Consider the following 23,269-nt stretch of genomic DNA (forward strand, 5'->3'; position numbering starts at 1 on the left):
TTTAATAATTCCACCACATGTACTGATTAAATGTTATCAATGATTAGCAGCTCATGCATTAGTTAGGAATTATTAATATCCATCCTTGCATTAGATAAATACTTTATATAATTCCCACCATGTCGGAAGTTACATATATATCTTAACAATCAAACTGCTACATTGTGATCACCAAGTACAGATACAGAAACAGAACCTCATGATCTTGTGAATTTTTTATTTGGCAATTTACATACCTTACAGGTAGACTGCAAGGTTGGTATCAAATGTTCCTTTACACAAAACAACAGCACTGTCTGTCATGGCAATGTCTAGAATGAGGATAAATAAACAACTGAAGACTTGTTGGTAAAAATACAATGAGTTCAACCCCTACACAATAACAACCAGGGAACCCCTAAACCGTCTTCACTGGAATACAGCATCAGTGTGAAATTACAATGTACAACTTTCTGATTGGATGAGAGGGAAGCCACATGACCATGAAAACAAACATTCACTAAAACCGACAGATTCTCAAGCCCCTACCATCTTTCAGTTTGAGACTTCCATCACAAGGAGAAAGTCAATTCTAAAAACAGGATGGGGGACAATCAATGGACAACATTGATACTGGCAATGAATGTTGTCACAAATAATAAAAAGAAAAGGCTAAACTTCAGGAAACCTAATTGGTAAGGTGGTAAAAAAATATAAACACTCTAATGACAAACACTTGTAACAATGTTTCAGGACTACTTCTTGTTGCCTTTTCAGATATATTAAACATTATCTTCATTAAGGACATTCCAAGGCCCTATCTTGCCTCCAACTTGTATTCCTCTGACAGAAGCATGAAGTGGCCATGAAATGTGCCTACAAATGTAATGAGGACAAAAGCAGTCCTGACATACATGAACAAGAAGTTATCAATAAAACAGTGTCATCTCTTCATGATTGTGTACATCTTTTGCTAACATGTCTACCAATGACTGGGCAGGAGGATGTGTTTGTGGTAACAAACTCTGTTCCGTCCACCTGGAACAGTCACAGACAGAGTGGCCTACTGGGTTCTGTGCCTTCTCATGAGACATACCATCCAAGTTTGAACCCTGACACAAGTTTCCTGTTCTGGGACAACTTAACCATTTCTCTAACTGGATCACTCCTGACTTCCAGAATGTAGCCCACTGGTTACTGTGTCCTACAAGACACATCCCAGGTTCGAATCCTGATACATGTTAATCACTGGTTGTGTCCCTCCCATTCACATCTATAAAGTTGCTACAACTACCGGTACTTGCATCATGCTAGGAGAGCCCTGATATATATCAGTGCTGATGACACAGGCCAACTTCCAAGGTTACACTACGTCCTATAATATACACTTTAGCACAACACTTTCTGAATCTGGACTGACACAGAAGAGCAGCAGTCACAACATCATTACACTGAAAGCCCTCTGTCGTAATCTCAGCACCAGCTCACATCAACGTTAACAGCAGCACTCTAAATAACTCACTTACAGGGCTGTACACTCAGTCACATGATAGATAACCTAATAGTTATCACATACAGTATTCCATATATGAGAACCGGGTACTTGTCCAGTAAAGTTTCATAACACATCATCACTTGGGAAGCCTTTACCTGCAGCCTCACATAGTTCATCTATTCAAGGCCACGCTAATTCATCCACTTGTACAGCATGCCTGTGAAATGGTGACATTATTAAAGAACAATTGAATAACAAAGATGTGATAATGAGGTCTGCTACTTGTACAGAGCAGCCATGAAAAACTTATTTAAACATTGACATTAATATAACAGTTTTTCTGTCTTCATTGCTCATGTGAAACTTCACATGCTGCTCAGAATGATTTGAAACTGAAAAACATTTATAAAGAATAGAACTGGAAGGCTCATCAAATACATAAAACATTACTAAATTAAGTCAATGATTTCTTTCTAAGCAACAAAACTGAGTTGTCCCCTCTACCTTCAGCATTTTGAGAAATTTGAGGACATGATCTTTAACTACCAGTCAGACTAACATTTGATGGAATTATTTTTCCACGTGTTCATAGTGCTCATTGTTGAAGCACTGAATGCCCAGTGCTTCATGATGAGAGTGGAGATGACAATTGATATGTGAAAAACATTAAATGCAAATATTCTCGTAATCGCGCACAGTTTGAATGGTACAAGAATTTTGTCAAGTCAGAAGGTGGTGATTATTTAAACGCTTTGTCACAATGTGGTCTCCTGAGTTGTCATGGGTACGTGCAAAGGAATGAGGCATATTGCCATAATACAAGAGCATGGATATACAGATACAGGCACCACTATTTTCAGTAGTGCTCACTGCCTGTATAGCTCCTTGTATTTCTTTCCAGCATGCTGATTGGATAGTTCATTTCAATTGTTCCATTAGTCTTATTCCATGAGTTTATAGTGGGGCATAGCAATGTGTTACTAAGAGATAGTCACAAAGATTTCTGGAAACATTGCTCAGGGAACAGGGAAACAAGTTTGATGTCTCCAGTGGAGATTAGTGCAGCACATATTCAGTGTTTGCCAAAATGTAGAAAACCTGACTCCCAAATCATGTCCACGACTCCCTCTTGTAACATGGGAGTCATAATGACTCATGCATTTTTATGCATGGATGCAGAAAAACTGCTTATTTGACTCCCCAAAATACTGTAATCCATGACTCACACAAGGGTGTGATGATGACTCCTAATTTCTTATGCCTAAGCAAACACTGCATATTTTTTTCTACATTTTCTCAACAAAAATACAGTATGGGTAACAATACTATCAAGGATAACCCACTCACAAATCAGAATTATATGTCCCTCAAGCATTAATACTGAAAGTTCACGATGAATGGAGCTTACAATATTAATTCCCTCTGTGCAAATACGAATTACAGATTACCTGTCTCTGCATTTATACAGAAATTTATCAAAATGGCTTGGAGCATACAACATTTATTAAAAAATCTGTCTTCTGTAATGTTGTAGAATATTGTATGAAAGAGAGATACTGATGTTGGTGCTTAAACACCTTTGTTCAATGTCAATCTGAATGTTCAATTTAAACCCCATATCAGATTGACATAAATAAAAGTACGTCTGATTTTAATTGAGAGATACCTATGACAGAAACACTGGAAATCCTGACACTGCCCTAGTGAATACAACTGGGTTTGGTCATCAGTAATCAAGATGTTCCACAAACGACGAGAGCCACTGATGGGAATTTCAAAGATATTTCATGCTATACCTTAATGAAACCTTAATCTGGATGCTAACAGGCCTTAAGTGTGTTAGCTGCTTAATGCCCGGCTGTGCAATACTAAAGCCTTATGACTTTGGTTTGTAAGAGATCATGTCTGGACCAGACCAGTGACTGATATCATGAGCCAGGGTGACGTGTGCATGACCACTTAATCCTGTTGGTTGCCTCTTTGATAAGCAGGGCTGCTGAAAGATCAGTAGTGACAATGGATCATGGGTGTACACTCACTGAACCTGTCAGAATCAACAATCAACTGCCATTTTGTGTGCAGGTAAGGATTCAGCAGTTGTATTGAAAGTTGTATTTTAGATTAATAGTGTCCAGATTATATGATTCCAGTCTAGGAGATTCAGTAATCACATTGAAGGTTGGGTTTCTGGATAACAGTGTCCACATATCAAGATTCTACTCTAATCAGGAGATAATGTGAGACATTCTATCAAATATTTTAAGACATAATCCAAAAGACAGTTCATTTCCAGTTGCAACACAGCGACATATTCAGGCAGCTCATGCTAGCCCCTAGTGCATGTCTTACTAGGAAGAAGATGTGCTACTCACATGGAGACAGAAATGCCTGTCTGAACACACCTGTTTTGGAAATGTCCCTCATTTAACAATCTCCAACAATTCATTAACAACATTTGTTCAGATGCAAACGGATCCTAGTGGATAAAGGGTTCGCTCATGCTGTTCACAGTAGGTTCAATTCCCTACTTGGGTAAAAAGCGTGATGTCCAATTATTGTATCCCCTGCCATGATACAGCAACAATATTGCTAAAAGTGGCATACAACTAAACTTTCTCACCCTGCTTAGCTGTACATTTGAAACATTTGACCAACTGAAAGATTATTTAAAGACGACCTCTATGAGTTTCTACTCTCACTAACCACAATGAAGACCTTGAGTCATTGCACCAGTATCGCAGATTTGGAGAACCCAATAAATATCTCTCTCCATCCAATGAAATAATCTCTTTTTCATATACGTTTCTTGTGAAAATGTTAAGTTGTAGACTCTGTGATTGGCTCATCCATGAGATCAACTTTTGGAGTGTCACTATCACTTGTCATGGCAACATGAGATGGCGTGGCATCCATGTTCTCTGTAAATTCAAGTTGCCGTGGTTCTGGTGCTGTGAATGGCTTGATCGGAGATGGTAGATTCAATGTTCCTTGTTCCTCGCTCTCTGCATCAAGATCAATCTTCACCTTCCTTGGTTTTAGTTTCAAAGGGGTTCGTGTAAGAACGTCCTGGATTTCTTTCATAAAGTTTTCTTTAAACTCCATCATTTCTTGCTGCAACTGCAGCGCCTCCGCTGCCACCTTCTCTTGCCGTTGTCGCAGTTCCCCAAGGCCACGCAGGTTTTCTTTGCTCATCCGCAGGCCCTCACACATATACTCGTTCCCTGCTGATGGCGGCACGGCCTCACCGGACATGTACCGATCAAACTCGGACTGGGAGATGCTCAGTGAATCGGCATTCAGGCTCTCGATAAAAGCAACTGCACAACACTGAAAACAAGACACAAAATCAGTTATTAACTTAAGACAAGGCACAGAAAAGTAGAATCTTTATTCAGTTGTTTAACACGCTCAGCAGTATTCCACCAATATAGCGACACCTATATAGTAAATAATTCTTTAAATAGTCACAGAGTGCATGAGTATATTCGTTTAGCAGTGCACTCCACAATATCACAGCTACAAGAATTTGATATTCTGAACAACACTTACCCCCAACCAATTCACAAAGACAGACTAACTGACTGATTCTAACCCACAATCCCCAACCACAGGGTAAGCCACAGCAGAAATGTACCTCTAACTAATGCGTCAGTCTATCATATCAGAGGTGCCAGTAATGAACTTTGCTCAAACATGTTTCTGAATCTTTAAGCAACAGTCAATATCCTTGGGACTCACCAAGTTGGTGAAGTAGTAACCAGCTTCTCCACTCATGAGCCGACTCGGGTTAGCAAATCGTGTGATGTATTGAATATTGGACTGAAGTCGTGGAGGGTTGGCCTTCAGCACGATGTAGATGAGGGCTGGAAGAAACTCATCAGCACTTGCTGGACCTTGCTTCGACTCACGGAGAAGCTCAAAGATATTCTTACTACAATTGACCACACAGGCTAGTTTGTCCTGCGTCGCACGCTTCGAATCCATCTCTATGGCAACTGCAAAGAGAGAACATCTGCCTTATGTTAAAGTAGATATAATTCGGAGCAAAATATATCATATGATGACATGGCCAGATTAGAACTCCAGTCAACAGCAGCAAGTGAAACTTTCATGAGAGCTTTTTACTTGTTACAGAGTTATCTCTCCCTTTCTGAGCACATACGCAGGGCAGACTTAAAGGTCAAATGCAACCAAAAAATCAAACATAATTAAAACACAATTATCACTTATTCATGACATATAATATACATTGTTGCTGGTGAAAAAACAAATAAACAAAATTATAAGCGTACCATCACGATTCAAAAGTGCAATATTTTGTACTTGGGCTTTTTTTCCTTGAAACGAAGCCCTCGGGAGACCGAACCCAGTCATAGAGGGTGGATTTGCACTCAAGTGTAACGACGGCTTCCAACTGGCTGATATGCTGGGGGCTCATTGTGTCTACAGAAAGATGACCTGTTTGATGGGCATTTTAGAAGTATGGCACAAGAAAGTAAGATTCTTTATGAGTAACACCTTCTTTTATTGTACTTGATGCATCATTTCAGTATGGATTCATATACCGTTGTTAAACAAATTCATACACACTAGAAGTTGTATCCATAAAGAATGTATATAGAGATGTTGGTTTTTTAAATACATATTCACTGAATTTGCGATCAATCCATTAAAAAATCATGTCAGTAGAGATGGTGAACTACTGCATGGTTGGAAAATGTCATTGGTCCAAGTACAAAGCTGGACTTGAAACTGACAAAAGTTTGCACCAGTTTCCGTCAGATCCAGTCATCCGAGAAAAATGGATGTAGTTTGTATGCAACCCACAGACATAAAAACATGTCATGAGTACAAGTATCACACCTGCCTTATTATATAATGCAACAGAGACAAGATTTGGGTGCACAAGTCATAAATCAATTTATTTTGTTCATGGCGTATGTCCTGATAGGTGTTAAGTTCAAATGGCATGTAAGTGATTAAATCTATGTACCATTCTCTTGCTACATACCAGCAATATAAGGGTTGGGGACACCCGAAAGGGGTTCACACATTGTTCCCTTGTGGAACATCATACCCTGGTCTCAGCATGAACCCATCATACCCATGGTTTCGGCAAGACACAAACCACTGTGCCCCTACAATTTAATTCTGTTGGAACTGACATTCTGCCTTAAAGGTCACATGCAACGTAAAACACAACTTTGCAGATTCTGATACCTTTCCGTATGCACTTACTGAAACAAATCATCAAAAATGCCAATTCAATCTATAAAGTTGAAAAAAAACCCGCAATGAATAAAAAACCCGTGAAATGATTCACTAAATTTCCCCCAGCGCTGGGGAAAAAGTGCTTTCAACAACTGTGCTGTCCTGCGCACATAACGCATGCATAGTGAATAGGTTTGCGGAGATTGAAACAGAATGCATGTTTGGAGTATGAGGTCGTGAGCAGTAGTCTAATCTTGGTTGTGTACGCAAACAAAAAAATAATCTACTAGTTACATAAGAAAAACATGTTGATTATGGTAAGCTGCCTCTGTCACAAAGAAAGCTCAATGTCTGGTTTATTGACACCTATATGTCTGCCTGCCTGTCTGCTAAGGACAATATGCAATATACAGCTTCAATCACTGACCACATGCCATTTGAACTTAACACTTATCAGGAAATACGCCATGAACAAAATAAACTGATTTATGACTTGAGCACCTGAGTCCTGTCTCTGCCACATTATGTAATTAGGCAGGGGTGATATTTGTACACATGACATGTTTTCATGTCTGTGGGTTGCATACAAAATACATGTACATCCATTTTTCTCGGATGACTGGACCTGAGGGAAACTGGTTCAAACTTTTGTCAGTTTCAAGTCCTGCTTTGCACTTGAATGAATGGCAGTTTCCAGCCATGCAGTAGTTCACCATCTCTACTGACATGATTTTTTAATGGATTGATCGCAAATTCAGAGAACATGTATATTTACAAAACCCAACATCTCTATATACATTCTCTATGGATAACAACTTCTTCCCGTGTATATGATTTTGTTTGACAACGGTATATGAATCCATACGGAAACGACGCATCAGCCACAATAAAAAAAGTTGTTATCCATAAGAAATCTTACTTTCTTGTGACTCACCATACTTCTAAAATGCCCATCAAACAGATCATCTTTCTGTACACACTACGACTGGGTTCGGTCTCCCGAGGGCTTTGTTTCAAGCGAAGTAAGCCCAAGTACAAAATATTGCACTTTTGAATCGCGATTGTACGCTTAATATTTTGCTTATTTGTTTTGCACAAGCAGCATTGTATACTATATGTCATGAATAAGTGATAATTGTGTTTTAATTATGTTTGAATTTTGGTTGTATGTAACCTTTAACATTTGCATTTTAATTGAAAAATGGGTTTTAAACCCTGACATTCTGACTGAAGTTGAAGTCTAAAAGCATGACAGCTTACATGTAATGGCTTGATCAATTAGCTGTCTGATCTGAGGATCGTGTTCATTGATGAGGGTATCCAGCTGCTGGGCTGTGATCCAATGAAGGCTCCGGATTCGGTTCTGTACCAGCAGATCCTTCTCCTCATCTGTGGTGGAGGGCGGACAGAACACTATGCGATACAGGCGTACCAGGACATAGCGCTCAGTAAAATCCAGGATCTTCTCTATCACGTCCTGGTTCAACCCTGCAACATGGCGATAAGATCATTTACACTGTCAAGCCCTATTGTAATATTATCATAAGCATTTAAAAATACTTCAGTTCTGTTCTATGGTGTATGTAGGTTGCTGTTGATTTTATTGAGAGATCCTTGAATTCTTCAAGATCGATATGAAGTTTACAATATTGGAGTATATTCAGTTAAGGAGAATATTATGTACTATCAATGTATAAACTTTCTAATACAGAGATGACATAGGAATAAAACATTTGCCCTTTTCTAACAAAGATGTACAACAATAAACAAACATTATCACTACAATATTCTACTCAGAAAATCACTTTGCCTATCCTGTGAGGCAGCACAGCCTGTCAGCAACCTACCAATGAGACCACAGATACTTGCCACACCCTCTTTGTGAGACCAGACAGAAAGCCACTGAGACACCCACCTATATATGGCACCATACTGAGACACCTGCCTACCTGTGAGACTATACTGAGACCACTGCTTATCTGTGAGACCACACACACAAAAACACCAAAACTCTCACCTTTGAACACAGTGTGAGAGTTGAGCCTGTCTGAGAGACTCTGGTAGAAGTCTTGGACTGTCTCAGACAGATCGTCTATCGGCTGCTCCCCGCTCTGCTGGATGCGCTCAATAAAACTGCGGACCTGCTTTGAGATGTCAAGTGCGGCAGGCTTACGAAGGGTCTTGAGAAACTCCGCAAACTCTCCCCCAACTTTCTGACTCTCAATGCTGGACCTCCGCGTCTCTTTCTGGGTGTGGCTATGTTGGTCTGCTGATGTGTCTAGACAAGAAAAACAAAACTTGAACCCATGCATATGCAAATTACCAACCATAACAGTGTTCTTCTTAACGTGGCAGGACAAATAAAAAAATACCATATTCTTTGAATAAAACAGATTTTGAAATTTAACATCCACATTGCAGCTGTCATTTGTACAAAAAGGTGGAGACAACTCTGTTCAAGGTAGACATATGAAGGACACTGAGATCAATCCAGTAACAAATAACTTCATTTGTACGTTGTCTTAAGTTATGGATCATTGAGATAACATGAATACTATTCATTAATTTTAACTTAATAAATCTTGTTCTTAATTAAATGCATCTGATCTTTCTGTAAAAACATCCATTTCACTGAGTAAGTGAGATGCAAAATTGAAGCATACACACTTATGGATGACAAATTCTGGGTTTGTTTTTTTTTGCATAGAACGGAACTACATAAAACCTGTCACATGTCAGGAAGTGTGCATGCTTGAACCCAGCTTTCAGAAAGACAAGCTAACACATTAATCAAGGAGTGATGCCATAATTCACAGACACAAATATGTTGCAACTAGTTTTCAGATCATCAAAACATTCTTTGTTGTATGTGCATACCTTTCACTGGTGTGCGTTTGAAAATAGACTTCATAGTGTGACTGCGCTTGTTGATCTGTTGCGTTTTCTTCTCCGCGAACTTGGAGAAGGAAGGCGGAGGCGTGTCCCCCGTTCTGAAAGAGACGAGTAATTGTACTGAAAACAATAAAATTACCTCTACCTGTCTAATCACTAGATACAGAAAACGCTTTTATAATAAACATAATACCTAAATTTTGTTGAGTAAAACATTCCTGAAATGAAGACTATTTTCAAAAGTATTTTCTTTCCTGTCACATATATGTTAAATTAAGAGAACTTAATATAACATGAGATGCAAGCTGATTTTTTAATTTTGTAACGGCAACTGCAGTAATTGAGGGTAACACCAGCTGACTCTTTGTTCTACCCTTTCCTGTTACAGGTACAATGTCTACAGCTACTGGAGAAATAAAACGTTCAACACAGGGTCCTACAAATATATGTACTATGATAAACAATTAAGACACTTAACCCTTGATCTGACGGGAAAAGCACAGTTTTTTTCAATCTTGTACAGACCAAATTACTATTCCAACATTGTTCAAACAATAGTATTAAACAGTTCACAAAATTCATTACTGATACTGGACTAGACAAACCAAATGAACAAAAAATATATATATTAAATATCAAATATTACAAGTTATGAAAGAACATTTCTTCGAATTTGTCGAGGTAGATTAGTATTTGCTAAACCATGTTCATCATGTCAACAATTAATCTTAAATTCCATCCAAACCAGTGACTAACCTTTGTCCCATTTCCTGCATATACCATGACACTGACGAAACTGGTCAAGATTGAAGTAACATCAAAGTGTAATCTACTTACACAAACTATAACCATTAAACATTTATACACCACTCAAATATAGTCAAGGGCCATCCAATTCTTTCATATGTGCATGGCAGATTAATATGAAAGAAGGGGAGGTCTATACACTTTTGTGAGTGGCATATTCTTGCATCTGCATCACATGACCAACTTCAAGTTATTGTTTCAATGATGGACACTGGCTGCAATTAAGAGTCTCTGACCTTCATCATTACACAGGCTAAATGATGTTCCTCCACACAAATATACAGTCCATTTTAATTTCTTCCTCTACAGGATGTAAACTGTGCAGTTGACACATAGTGTATTGTCGATATGTCATTGTGTCTGTTACAAAGCTGTTACATCTATCAATAATATCACCACATGGCTCCCTTTCGGAGATGTGAGGTACAAATATGTACCAGCATTGTCAATTATAAAACATAAATTGATGTTGATGCTGTCAGCATAACTGGGATGTGATAAGGGAAATGTCATGTTCAAGATTATTGCATTGTGTGTATGCCTGGGTTTCACTTTGGGTATCTTATTATATTTGTTTTTCTTATATCATAACATGTCACACTCTTGCTCTCATTCATCTTATAAAAGGTTGACAATCAGAAATATTGTTGATGTAAAGAATCATGAATGATTGATTTACTGAATGAATGAACAAGAGTCATCAGAAGATGACATATCCCCCTGGCCCCCACATATTTGAAAGGACAAATCATCCGACAGTTACTTATTGTGTTTTCAGGCCAAGTCTGAATTGTTTCCATGGAATTCATGAAAAATATAAATGCCATATATCTGTAATCAGAAAAAGTCACCATTTCAAGATCTGTCTCGTATATCTGCCAAGATCTTTTGAAAGATATGAAATGTTTTTTGAGTTGTGCTCCGGAAACGAAGTCAGCAAAGCGTTCATGGAACCAAGAAAATAATACATCATAAAAACCTGTTAATAGCAAAAGGCACCACTTTGGGGTCTGCCACACATATCTACCAAGCTTTACTGACAGATATTGAGAAGTTTTTGAGTTCTACTCCGGAAACGAAACACACCTATCACTTTTGAGAGCAAGTCTGAAACGTTTCCATGGAAACCGATAAAATAATAAATCACAAAAACCTGTAAGTAGCAAAAGGCACCACTTTAGGTTCCGATTGATATATCTACCAAGTTTTGCAGAAAAATACTGAACTGTTTTTGAGTTCTGCTCCAGAAACGAAGCCCATCCCTCGATTTTGAGACTAAGTCCGAAACGTTTCCATAGAAACGGAGAAAATAATAAATCAGAAAAACATGTAAATAGCAAAAGGCACCACTTTGGGGTCTGCCACACATATCTATCAAGTTTTACTGACAGATATTAAGAAGTTTTAGAGTTGTGCTAGCAAAAACTAAACACACCTCTCACTCTTGAGAGTAAGTACAAAACGCTTCCATGGAAACCGAGAAAGCGAGCAAATCACACTTTAGGTTCTGACTGATATATCTACCAAGTTTTGCAGAAAAATATTGCACGGTTTTTGAGCTCTGCTCAGGAAACGAAACACACCTCTCATATTTGAGACAATGTCTAAAACATTTCCATGGAAACCCCAAAAATAATAAATCACAAAAACCTGTAAATACCAAAAGGCACCACTATAGGTTCAGACTGATATATCTACCAAGTTTTGCAGAAAAACATTGAATGGTTTTTGAGTTCTGCTCTGGAAACGAAGCCCATCCCTAAATTTTGAGAATAAGCCCAAAACATTTCCACGGAAACTGAGAAAATAATAAATCACAAAACCTGTAAATACCAAAGGGCACCACTTTGGGGTCTGACTGATATATCTACCAAGTTTTGCAGAAAAATATTGCACGGTTTTTGAGCTCTGCTCCAGAAACGAAACACACCTCTCACTTTTGAGACTATGTCCGAAACGTTTCCATGGAAACCGAGAAAATAATAAATCACAAAAACCTGTATCTAGCAAAAGGCACCACTTTAGGTTCTGATTGATATATCTACCAAGTTTTGCAGAAAAATATTGAACGTTTTTTAAGTTCTGCTCCGGAAACGAAGCCCACCCCAAAAAATATAAATGCCAGAAATCTGTAAATAGCAAAAGGCACAACCATAGGCTGAGATTACTATATCTCTCAAGTTTAGTCTAAAAATAATGAACAGTTTCTGAGTTATGCTCCGGAAACAAAATGATTACGGACGGACAGACGAGGCGACGACTATATCCCCCTGCATGGATAATGACGTCACTGATAATATTGCGCATCAACTAGTGTAATGAAATACATTTGTATCGTGAACTTATTCACACAATACAGAGAGCTATGTCTTTACATATGATCTGTTTCTGATCTGCTGATGATTTCTTAACAATACATGCAAAATTATGCCACCAATCACACTTTTCAAAGTTATTCTTTCACTATTTATTGATAACTGATCAATAGTAGTTATCATTTGTATAATTCATAAGGTACAGGTTGAGCACTCATGAAGATAACAGAGATTGATAATCAATATTAGTTATTGATTATCAGTCTACATCAATAGCCAGCCCTACACCTGACAAAATTAGATTATGCAATGAAACAATGAACCAGACATAATTCAGATTTTGACAATAAACTCTCTCCCTTCCGTGTATCACTTCTAATTGCTGTTGAAAGACTTGACGCTTGTATGACCATTAACAAATACATTACCTGTTCAGAAACAACTGCAGCTTGAATCTCATAACTCCTGTCATGAAAGCTTGGAAGCTGTTCACTAACTATGCACTTAGCAAGCTGACATGCAGCATATTATCATAATCCTGCCTAACCACTAACGAGGAAGTGAAGCGTATCTCCCTCAATGAACATACGTAGGAGAGTGACAAACACATTTCTACAATATGGCAATATGAACCACCATCAATAAACAGACAGATGCACTTTTTTCTGAATCAGAATCTTGTAAATACTAATTCTACAGTACAATTTTTTATAAGGTTCTTGAAACACTAATGAAACACAAGCAGAACAAACCCATTCTTGGAATAAAACAAGGAGCGTTTTTCTGGCGTGGCTTTTTGAATCACTTGGCAAAATGTTAAGGGTCAGAGGTCATACCCCCAGGCACATTAATTTATGGTGGATCATGGGGCATTAATCTGAGCCATTAATATGTCACCTTTGACAAAAGCCATATACACTTAATGTGGGGGTTAAGACTCTCTATCTGTGTGTGTGTGTGTGTGTGTGTGTGTGAGAGAGAGAGAGAGAGAGAGAGAAAGAGAGAAGGGATACGTATAAAACATGACCAGTTTTGTTTACTTGTCATGCATGTGGTAGCTTAAAATGGCATGATAAAGATGAGGTGTGAATAAATCAGACTTAATCCATCAGCATTTCATTTTCAAACTTGGTTGTTAGTCATTACATTGGCAATAAACAGAATAAGATATCTTCAAAGTTCCTCCACCAAATTTGAACAAAGAAAGCAGAATCTGTTGTTATCAATATAATTTATTAAACACCTGATTTTGATGACTGCACAGTTGTATTTGCTGGTATTCTTGGAGGGAAAATATAAAAAGCAACTAGTCAGATGAAACACTGAAATCTGTTGATTACTTTTTTTTGCATTTTTATCTCGTCTGATATTGCTATTTACCAACCCATGAAGGTCCCGGGGTAGAATAGGCCTTCAGCAACCCATGCTTGCCATAAAAGATGACTATGCTTGTCGTAAGAGGCAACTAATGGGATCGGGTGGTCAGACTCACTGATGAATCGTGTCATCGGCTCCAAACTGCGCATATTGATCCTCATGTTGTTGATCACTGGACTGTCTGATCCATACTCGACTATCTACAGACTGCCGCCATATAGCTGTAATGTTGCTGGGTGTGGCGTAAAATTTAACTCACTCACTATTGCTATTTACCGATGATCAATCAATACTTAATGATTATAGATTTCTGTTATCTGTATTGATAGCCAGGCCTTATGGTAACATGGTTAGTTTTGATCATGAATAAGAGGGTTTCTGAATGTCCAAAAATATTCCAAGTGAAAAATTTATAGCTTATTTGCCAATGTTCACATTAACATTAAAGCAAATAACTTTTAAAAAAAACAGATTTTGCCTTTTCTTCTGGCACCCTGCCCCTTTTTACTGTGCCCTGCCCAGTACTTGCTAGTTGTGACGGAGCACAGGAACAGACTGAAAGTCAGCAACTGTAACAAGCATCTTATGATCAGCCTAAACACTGACAGCCACAATGACACTGACTTGGAAGCTGTTGTGAAAAGATTCCTGAGAAAAATGCAAAGTAGACTGTAGGTTAATAATACATGAGGCTCAATCTGATCATTTTGTTTTGGTTTTTATTGTGGTTTGTGCCCTTTTCAAACTAGGGTGCCCTTTTCTGTAGAAACTTCACCCAGCACTTTTTGTGGTCTGGAGGAAACACTACATGTGACATGGAACAGACTTCAAATCTAATGAAGAATGTATTTTGTCTAACCTTTTGGATGCTTCCCGCATGGCATCATGTTGTTGCTGTGCTTGTTTTGCTGGCTGATAGACCTCACGATAGCACTTGGAACAAAAACCCTGCCATGCTGGGTTACCATAGAAACCACAGCCATTTTTACACAGCAAGTCTGCTGACTCCAAGTGAAGTTTCTTGGACGTTTTCTTTTCCTTACTCATCTTGTGAGCTTGGGCCTAGTACAAAGCTATGGATCTGAAAGACAAATTAAAACAACATTAAAGGAAGCAACTGAGGTATATATGATAAAATATTTCAAATCCAGTATTTGCTATTTTCTGTTACCTTACTTAAGAGAATGAAGTCAGTGCAGATCTACACACAGAATAAAAGTGTAACACCTTGTCAGGCCCAACTCAAAATACTTTTCACTAGAAATTCAATACATGAAGCTCCTACCATTGAGAGCCCAGTTCCAGAGCTCTCTCTCACTATTACAGCTCCTTACTGTGGTAGGTGGGCTACAGCCATGCTTGGAGTTGTACACATAACCCAACCTCAGTGAGAGTGAGAGTGAGAGTGAGAGTGAGAGTGAGAGTGAGAGTGAGAGTGAGAGTGAGAGAATGAGTTTGATGTGGGAACACTGATACACTAGATGAAGAACATGAAAGCAAAACAGTATTCCCATAATCATCATCAAAACGACATGTAGGATCTGGAGATATATTGCCTCTTGATACGACAGTCACTAATGGCTGGCTGTCAAGCGTCCATGAGCAATTTTTTTTTCCAGACCAGGTGAGCAATTTTCTTTTCCAGACCAGGTGTTATTGTAAGGCTACAGTTCTACATGAAGCTATCCTGAGTTCGACAGGTTCTATGTCCCATCTCACATGAAGTCAATCATCATTCTACATTATGCTGTTTGTTCCTATCAAAAATGCTTCAGGAGCTAAGCAATAGTCAATAATCCATTTTATGGCTATGTTTGAACAAAATCTCCAGAGAACCCTCGATGACTGGAACAGAAGTGAAGCAAGACTTTTCCTCAGGTTCAAGAATCTCTAAAAAGACTGGGCCTCCTTTTCATTTTGAATGGAGTTATTTTCATTAACTAGATGGTTTACTCTCATTCTGCCTGCATCTCATTCTACCTACAGACATAATAAAAATATAGGCAGAATGAGAAAAATCAGGCCACCCCTAATTTAGAAATGGCATTGACCATGAGAATAACATAACGCAATACTGATTGTATTCATATTTTATGTATAGTAGATAACATGATAAATATGATGTAGAGACATTTGTATAACAGATATAACACATTTTTCTCATGTTTGCCTGTCACTGGGTTTCAAGAAAGGGATTAAAGGTGGATTAGAGAGAAGTCAGTTTCATCATTATTTTTCTGAAGAATCTATTTAAGATACTTAAAAGAGATAACTAATTAACCAGAAGTACAAAGGGAGAAAGGGAGGGGGATCAGGAAGAAACCAGTCTATTCAATGATTTTAATTGATAGGTAACAAGAAGAAAACAGTAAGTAAGTAAAGACACCAAAAGTCAGATTGTTCCACTCTTTCTTGTGAAGAGGTAGGGTCAAGCAGTATCTATCACTTTCTCATTCTGCCTACACAGTTGTGACCAACAAACCACGACTTTTGTTGTTTTCAGATGTAGGCAGAATGAAATGTAGGCAGAATGAGAGGACACCAACTAAATACATATTTATCCAGAGACTATGCATTTGACTAGCTGCCTACTGGTAAATCACATGTACCTATCAACATTCCTAGTCTCCGAATGCTATGGAAGGATGTAGACAAATTTAAATATTTAAAGACTGCCTTTATAAGTCTGTCATACAGACCCTGAATCAAGTCCATGCAAGTCTACAAAATGTGGCCATTCTAGAGGCCCTTCTGAAAATGAAGAAAGTCTCCGGGCTCCATTTCATTACATTATTTTTGTCCACTATGAACTTTTTTCAGTAAAATATGTTCATTTCAGAGACCAGTTGTTAGTCCAAGACTGCCTGTGATAATGGCTCACGTCAGAGTGTCTGCTGCTGAGTGTACAAAATGTTTTAACAAGATGACACAGAACTCTTCAAAACCATGGCCTCCAAGGAAGTGACCGGACTTGATATACTTCACACATTAATGAATGACTAACGATGCTGACTAATTTGCCATGAGCTTTTAACACACAAAACTCCAGACATACTAAATATTGAGTTACCTTATTAATGTTCAAAATACTCACTTAACTAATGCAGATTTCATTTTCAACATACTCAATTACCTAATTAATCATCAACTTACTCAATTACCTAATCAATCATCAACATACTCAATTACCTAATTAATCATCAACATACTCAATTACCTAATTAATTGTGTCCTGCCGGCAAACAACACATGTGTCAATAAGCAGGATAAATTTAAAGAAACAGGAGATGACACTAATACACATTAAGTGCAACATGTCTGGCTAATTGTTATTCAGACATTTAATACAACATGTTACACTTGGAGCTGCACATAAACAAACACAAATATGAAAAAATCAGACACAGAATTAAATACAGTTCTCAATAGTTTAAAACACTGACTGGACAAGATTCAAGGGGAAAAAAGTAACTGAAATGCCCAAAGCCATCAATATATAATAATTAACTAAGACAATTGTGAATAAATATTCATAATCAAATACTCCAAACATCATTTTGAGCCCTGAACATGTGCATAACAAAAAACATTTAACAATCAACTTGCAAACTGAAGATGTAATGCATCCAAGCTACTGTTAATTGTTGCAAGCTGAAACAATGTCAGTTGTTAATACTTAAAGAAAAAATTAATCATATAATCAGTGTGTTTGTACATCATGAATTCAAGATTGTCCAGAGGCAAACTTGTAACTAAGACATAAGACACTTCATGCATCTCACCGTTTGTCTTGGACTTAAGGTTTCGAAGTTGAATCCCATAATGAGACAAAGAATTTTGTGGAGCTAATATAAACACTGCAAAGCTGATGACAAAGCTGACACAAGATGCATAAATAACTTGACTGTTTAACACGAGAAGTAGGCAGCAGCTGGTATTCATACAGAATGATCTAACTTCTGAATCACTAGCTGACTGAATCACCACAGCATGGACCCATGAATACAGACACAAAGGCAATGAGAGGGTGAAAAAAACATTACTGGACAACCTGGCTCCATGAACACAGTAACTATGGATGGAGAGTATGGCCCCTGACAACAGTAACCATGGTAGCTGATGGACAGATGGGTGGAACCAGTGCATCATCAAATAGTGTGGCCCCTGTCAACAGTAACCATGGTAGCTGATGGACAGATGGGTGGAACCAGTGCATCATCAAATAGTGTGGCCCATGACAACAGTAACCATGGTAGCTGATGGACAGATGGGTAGAACCAGGGCATCATCAAATAGTATGGCCCCTGACAACAGTAACCATGGTAGCTGATAGACACATGGGTGGAACCAGTGCATCTTCAGGTACTGCACTAGTGGTCTAATATCTAATTACCATTACCATGTCACATCAAGTAATCAGCTTCCATATATATTAATGATTCAATGGAGCTGAAACACGAGTGTTTGCAGCGTCGGTTGTTAGTTTTTTTCTTTCTATATTAAAATCACCAACCATAGAGGTAAGTACACTTAATAAACAGCTTGTGCTTGTATGACAGAGAAACAGATGAGGGGAAAGAATACATAATTCAAATCAATCTCTATGCCTACACAAAACTGAAGAGCAAACTATACCCTCTTAGAACTGTAACACAGTTTCTACTCTAACAAAAATGCAGCACAAACGCTCATCACACGTAAGACCCAGGTTTCGTTAATATGTGAAGCAGATTTCTGATGCCTCTACCATGATCTTGCTGGAAAATAGCTAAAAAGCATTGTAAAACTAAACATACTCACTCACTGACCAGAACTGATAGCAAACAGGATGTCAGTTTCTATTTAATTTTGCAAAGTCTTGATAGTAAAAAGATAACTCAGACTGACAAGCCTAGTTCTGCAAGGCTGAAAACTGATGGTGGTGGTATAGTTTGGAGGGACTCGGACCAAAGAGATTGTGATAGTCAGCTGACTCCCTTGCCTTGGGAAGCTGAGCAGTATATACATCCCCATCAAAACTGTACAGCAAACGATAATGTTCCAATACGTATCATTTTCATTTTTCTCATTATAAACAAAACTATTAGTGCAAAATATCATACATCCATATCACTATCCAAGTTCAATATCACATATCATTTGTATGCCTTTTATGTTACAATAATCAATATGCTATTTCATTTCAAACATCCAAATGTATTATTATAGCTGACAGAGCTTACTAAAATTCAATACTGCCCAGAATTAGTCAAACCATATGTGATTTCTTAAATAGTTCTTTGTCTGTGTTGTATTGGAGCATGACTATTCCCATTCAAATTAGGATTGGGTTGTAATAATTTTATTTACACATGAGGGATCAAAATAGCACTGAATTTGTGTACCATGGGTGTCCTGCATATTAGGTGTTTTGGGCTCTCTGCTCATTAGGCAGACAGACAGACAGACAGACAGACAGACAGACAGATTTTTTATTTTAGTCTCTCTCATACAAGTTAAAATATGTATACAAATCAGATGATAAAAACGTGATGAGCCATCCCTTATGGGATTATGAGAGACTATAAAACTATGAACATGAGCCTAAAATATACAATACAACGATGTCCACATTAATAAATGACATAGTCTAAACATGTGTTATAAAAACATTGTACTAATTTGTAAGGCATTAGGTATATAAAAAAAAGAGACTTTCTAAAATCTAAACATCCATGCAGGCTTTGGCAGAAATTCTAAAAATATAGGTGATAGTAAGTGATGTGGGCGAGGGTTAGGCCGGAAAATTAGGTGATGTGAGCATACTCTGTTACATGGTACAGATTCCCATGCCATTTAGGATTGGATTGTACAAATGTAATAATTTCATTTACACATCAGGGTTCAAAAGAGCACTGAACTTGTGTACCATGTCACAGAAAATACTGAAAGGCTACAGATGAGATATTTTCAATGTGCCCATTTGGAACTACTAAAATCATAAAATCCATATACACCATGATACATTTGATGAAAAATGTAATAGATTTGACCAACTAAACTAACATGAAAGCTACTTTGGTACCCCTTAAAGCAGGTTATCTGTAGCACTCAGTCTCACAGCTTAAGATGGATATGGGCATTTTTAAAATTTAATGCCAATGTGTGTAAACAGTTTGTGATAGTTTATGGGTCTGTGAAGTTGAACAATTCTTGAAATCATGTTAGTGTTCAGGATGTCCAGCTCTCCAACTTACAGTTTAGACTAAAGCTTATCTCCTGAATATATATAACTTTAACAGTAATGAACAATTCCTTTAGGACTGAAAAGAAGCCGAAGTGAGATGGGAAATTCAGAACCTGAGGAAATCTACACTTGCTTCATTAAGGGCACTAGTATTGCCGAAAGGGATGGGCAGAAGGAAAACATAATGTGACCTTAATCCATTAATCCTTGAATATATGATACTATCACTCATTAGCCATACTAACACAATCTATAGTTTACAAATTTGATTTGTATTTGAGACTGAACCAAGCAGCCATGGTATACACACTGGGAAAATATTATCAACATTAGGACTTTGGCAAATACTTTCTTTCCTCAATTCAGAGATAATGGAATCGGGTGATCAGACTCGGTGACTTCACATATGTCATCCTATCCCACATTGTACAGATCAATGCTCATGCTCTTGATCGCTGGATTACCTGGTCCAGACTCGATCATTTACAGACCACCGCCATAGCTGGAATATTGCCGACTGTTGCGTAAAACCAAGCTCAGTCACTCACTGCTGAACATGTCCTCAATATGCTCAAGCAAATACAGAAGCATGACCAGCAGAACTGCACTGTGATAAAAATCACTGTGATGGGCGAGATAACAAGTGATTTCTTCAGTTGTCATGGTTTCAGCATTAAAATACACACAACAGATAATACATCTCATTTTACATTTATGCATGCACAAAATCTTTCACCTTTCAACTGTTTACATATTCATTTATGGCTACATGAATGCTATATGCTACAACCCCCTTGTCAACAATTTACACAAACATAGAAGTCAATGGTAATTAACAGAAGCATGACTTGATATATTTTACGATGTACATGGCATTGGCAATTATGACAGATGTTTTGCTACAACACACTTTTTAAGTTTATCTTCACTTGGTTTTACCACTAATGACTTCAGACTACAGGTTTGTGTGCATATCTGAAGAAATGGCAGAAATGCTTGGAAAATGTGTTTTGGCTTCAATATCTGAATTTGACACAAGATAAAAGCACATATATGAAACATGCATGACTTTATCTAGTTGGATATTAAACCTCACATGAAAATATGCATTTGACACTATAATGACAGGTGACTTCACCAGAGGACATTTTGACATTTTAACAACATTTGTAAATATTTCAAGTACAAACTATACTTTGAAATACAGACTATAATTACTCATACAGTCTCAACTAATTAAATAACATAAATGATTGTAAAGAGAAGAGTAAAGTAGTTGAACCTAAGAGTACCACAATTTGGAGTTTCAAATTAACTGCCTTGATGAAACCTGATGTAATAAAAATCACTCAACCTGTTGGACGCGGCTTCCTTTAGATTGCTCTGAGGTGCCAGTGTTACCAACAGGCAAAGGTAGACGTCTTTGCATGCTGGTACCTGTAGCATGGAACTGAAAGGGGGTTGTGAAATTAATAGGCAGGTATTTGGGGACTGGTTTGAACATCAGCTTCTAATACATTTGGATGAACCAAGCATTATCATATTAGATGAAGCCAGTTACCAGAGTGTCCCTGATAGTTCAGTTGCAAGATTTTCTCATTTCCAGTAACGTGCCTTACAGGTGAACAGTAACAAAGCCCCAGCTCATGGAAAACATCTGGCAGCACTAATGAACAAGCTGCAAAGATTTCTGAGTACAACAGTAAGGCACTGTGAGAGCAATCCCATCGAGCTGATCTGGGGTAACTATAACTTATAAGCTTTCAGACATTAATGAGCTTGTGTTTTAGCCCAGAGAATTACTTCAGAAGTGTTGCATACTGACAAATGGCTGAAGGCTGTGTTCCCAAAATGGAGGACGAATACTTTGTGCAGTACAGCATTAACGTCACCTGAGTTGCACCTCTTGTAATTCCACTGGAGTCCTCGACCAGCAGTGATACTGACGCTTGATATTTTAGATGATCCCTGATACGCACTGCCTGAGTGTTACATAACGCTGTCACCCTGTCTGTCTCCAGGGTGGGTCACTGCAAAAGTTTGTTTCTTAGAAGTGTTGCTACCATGGACTTTTTCCTAGGTTTCTTAACATTTTACAAGTAATCACATGATGATATAACCAAATACATTCAGTCACCTTGTCATTTTTCCAAATTGGTGACACTGATGGGTAAGATGAAAGGTCGCACTGATATGACTGCTGATGGTATGTCCTCAGATTGTTGTTGACTGTGAGAGAGAACTAAGGACGGTCTATTTCAACGAGACCGCAATGACTCGAAGGGTCCTGGTAATTCAACAATCAATTTGCCAACTTGTAACCCAGGGACGGTGGTAATTGATGAAGGAAGGTTCAAAAGAGAAGCATTCATACCAGACCCTAAAATTTTGTGAAGTCGTTCTCCCAATGATAAATAACCGACACATGAACATTGATGAAGTCTCCCCGTCTTATGAAACCCCACCCAACCGTCAAAAACACATGACCTCTGACGCATTTGGTCTTACTCAGATTTTAACAGGTCATTCACCTGCAACATTTATCAAATTGAAAACACTAGGGATAACAGGCAACGTCCTAAGTAGATCCTAAGTCAATAATGACACGTACGGAATTATAAAACTGAAACTCGGTTCGGGATAAGAAGGTTCACATCACAACACCAAATTCAAAATGTCCAAAAACTGGATTTCATTCCATCTCCAGCGTTCGACAACATATCAGACAAGACTGGAGCGATACTGAAAATGGTATACTTACCAATGATTGTATGCACAGTAGCACATATTGCTTATACCCAAACAAGGATCAAATTCGTCATTATGTCTTGTGATCCACCAAACAACAGGTCATGGCCTGGATACAAAGCCAGCACGTTTAGGTCATGTGGCATTCTAGTAAATCAGGTGTTTATAACTGTCGCAATACCATGAACATTATGATGAAAACTATTGATTTGTTGAATA

General features: G+C 37.9%; 1 protein-coding gene across 1 annotated transcript; it reads right to left on the bottom strand.

The window, feature by feature from the left end:
* Positions 1-203: 203 nt before the first annotated feature.
* On the bottom strand, positions 204-23,178 carry LOC137256117 (rab5 GDP/GTP exchange factor-like). Its single transcript, XM_067793824.1, has 7 exons — positions 23,064-23,178; positions 14,936-15,157; positions 9,563-9,675; positions 8,703-8,963; positions 7,946-8,173; positions 5,213-5,469; positions 204-4,801 (listed from the first exon to the last, which is right to left on the bottom strand). The coding sequence occupies exons 2-7, from the start codon at positions 15,121-15,123 to the stop codon at positions 4,292-4,294; spliced, it is 1,557 nt and encodes a 518-aa protein (XP_067649925.1). The 5' UTR covers positions 15,124-15,157; positions 23,064-23,178; the 3' UTR covers positions 204-4,291.
* Positions 23,179-23,269: the final 91 nt, after the last annotated feature.

Source organism: Haliotis asinina, chromosome 1 (assembly GCF_037392515.1).
Source record: "Haliotis asinina isolate JCU_RB_2024 chromosome 1, JCU_Hal_asi_v2, whole genome shotgun sequence".
Classification (NCBI taxonomy): domain Eukaryota; kingdom Metazoa; phylum Mollusca; class Gastropoda; order Lepetellida; family Haliotidae; genus Haliotis; species Haliotis asinina.

Excerpts from the sequence above, each read along its gene's own strand:
- LOC137256117 (XM_067793824.1), bottom strand. The coding sequence starts at position 15,123 with ATGAGTAAGGAAAAGAAAACGTCCAAGAAACTTCACTTGGAGTCAGCA. Across the intron at positions 9,676-14,935 it reads ATGCGGGAAGCATCCAAAAG|AACGGGGGACACGCCTCCGC; the intron begins GTTAGACAAAAT and ends CGTCTCTTTCAG. Across the intron at positions 8,964-9,562 it reads CAAACGCACACCAGTGAAAG|ACACATCAGCAGACCAACAT; the intron begins GTATGCACATAC and ends TTTCTTGTCTAG.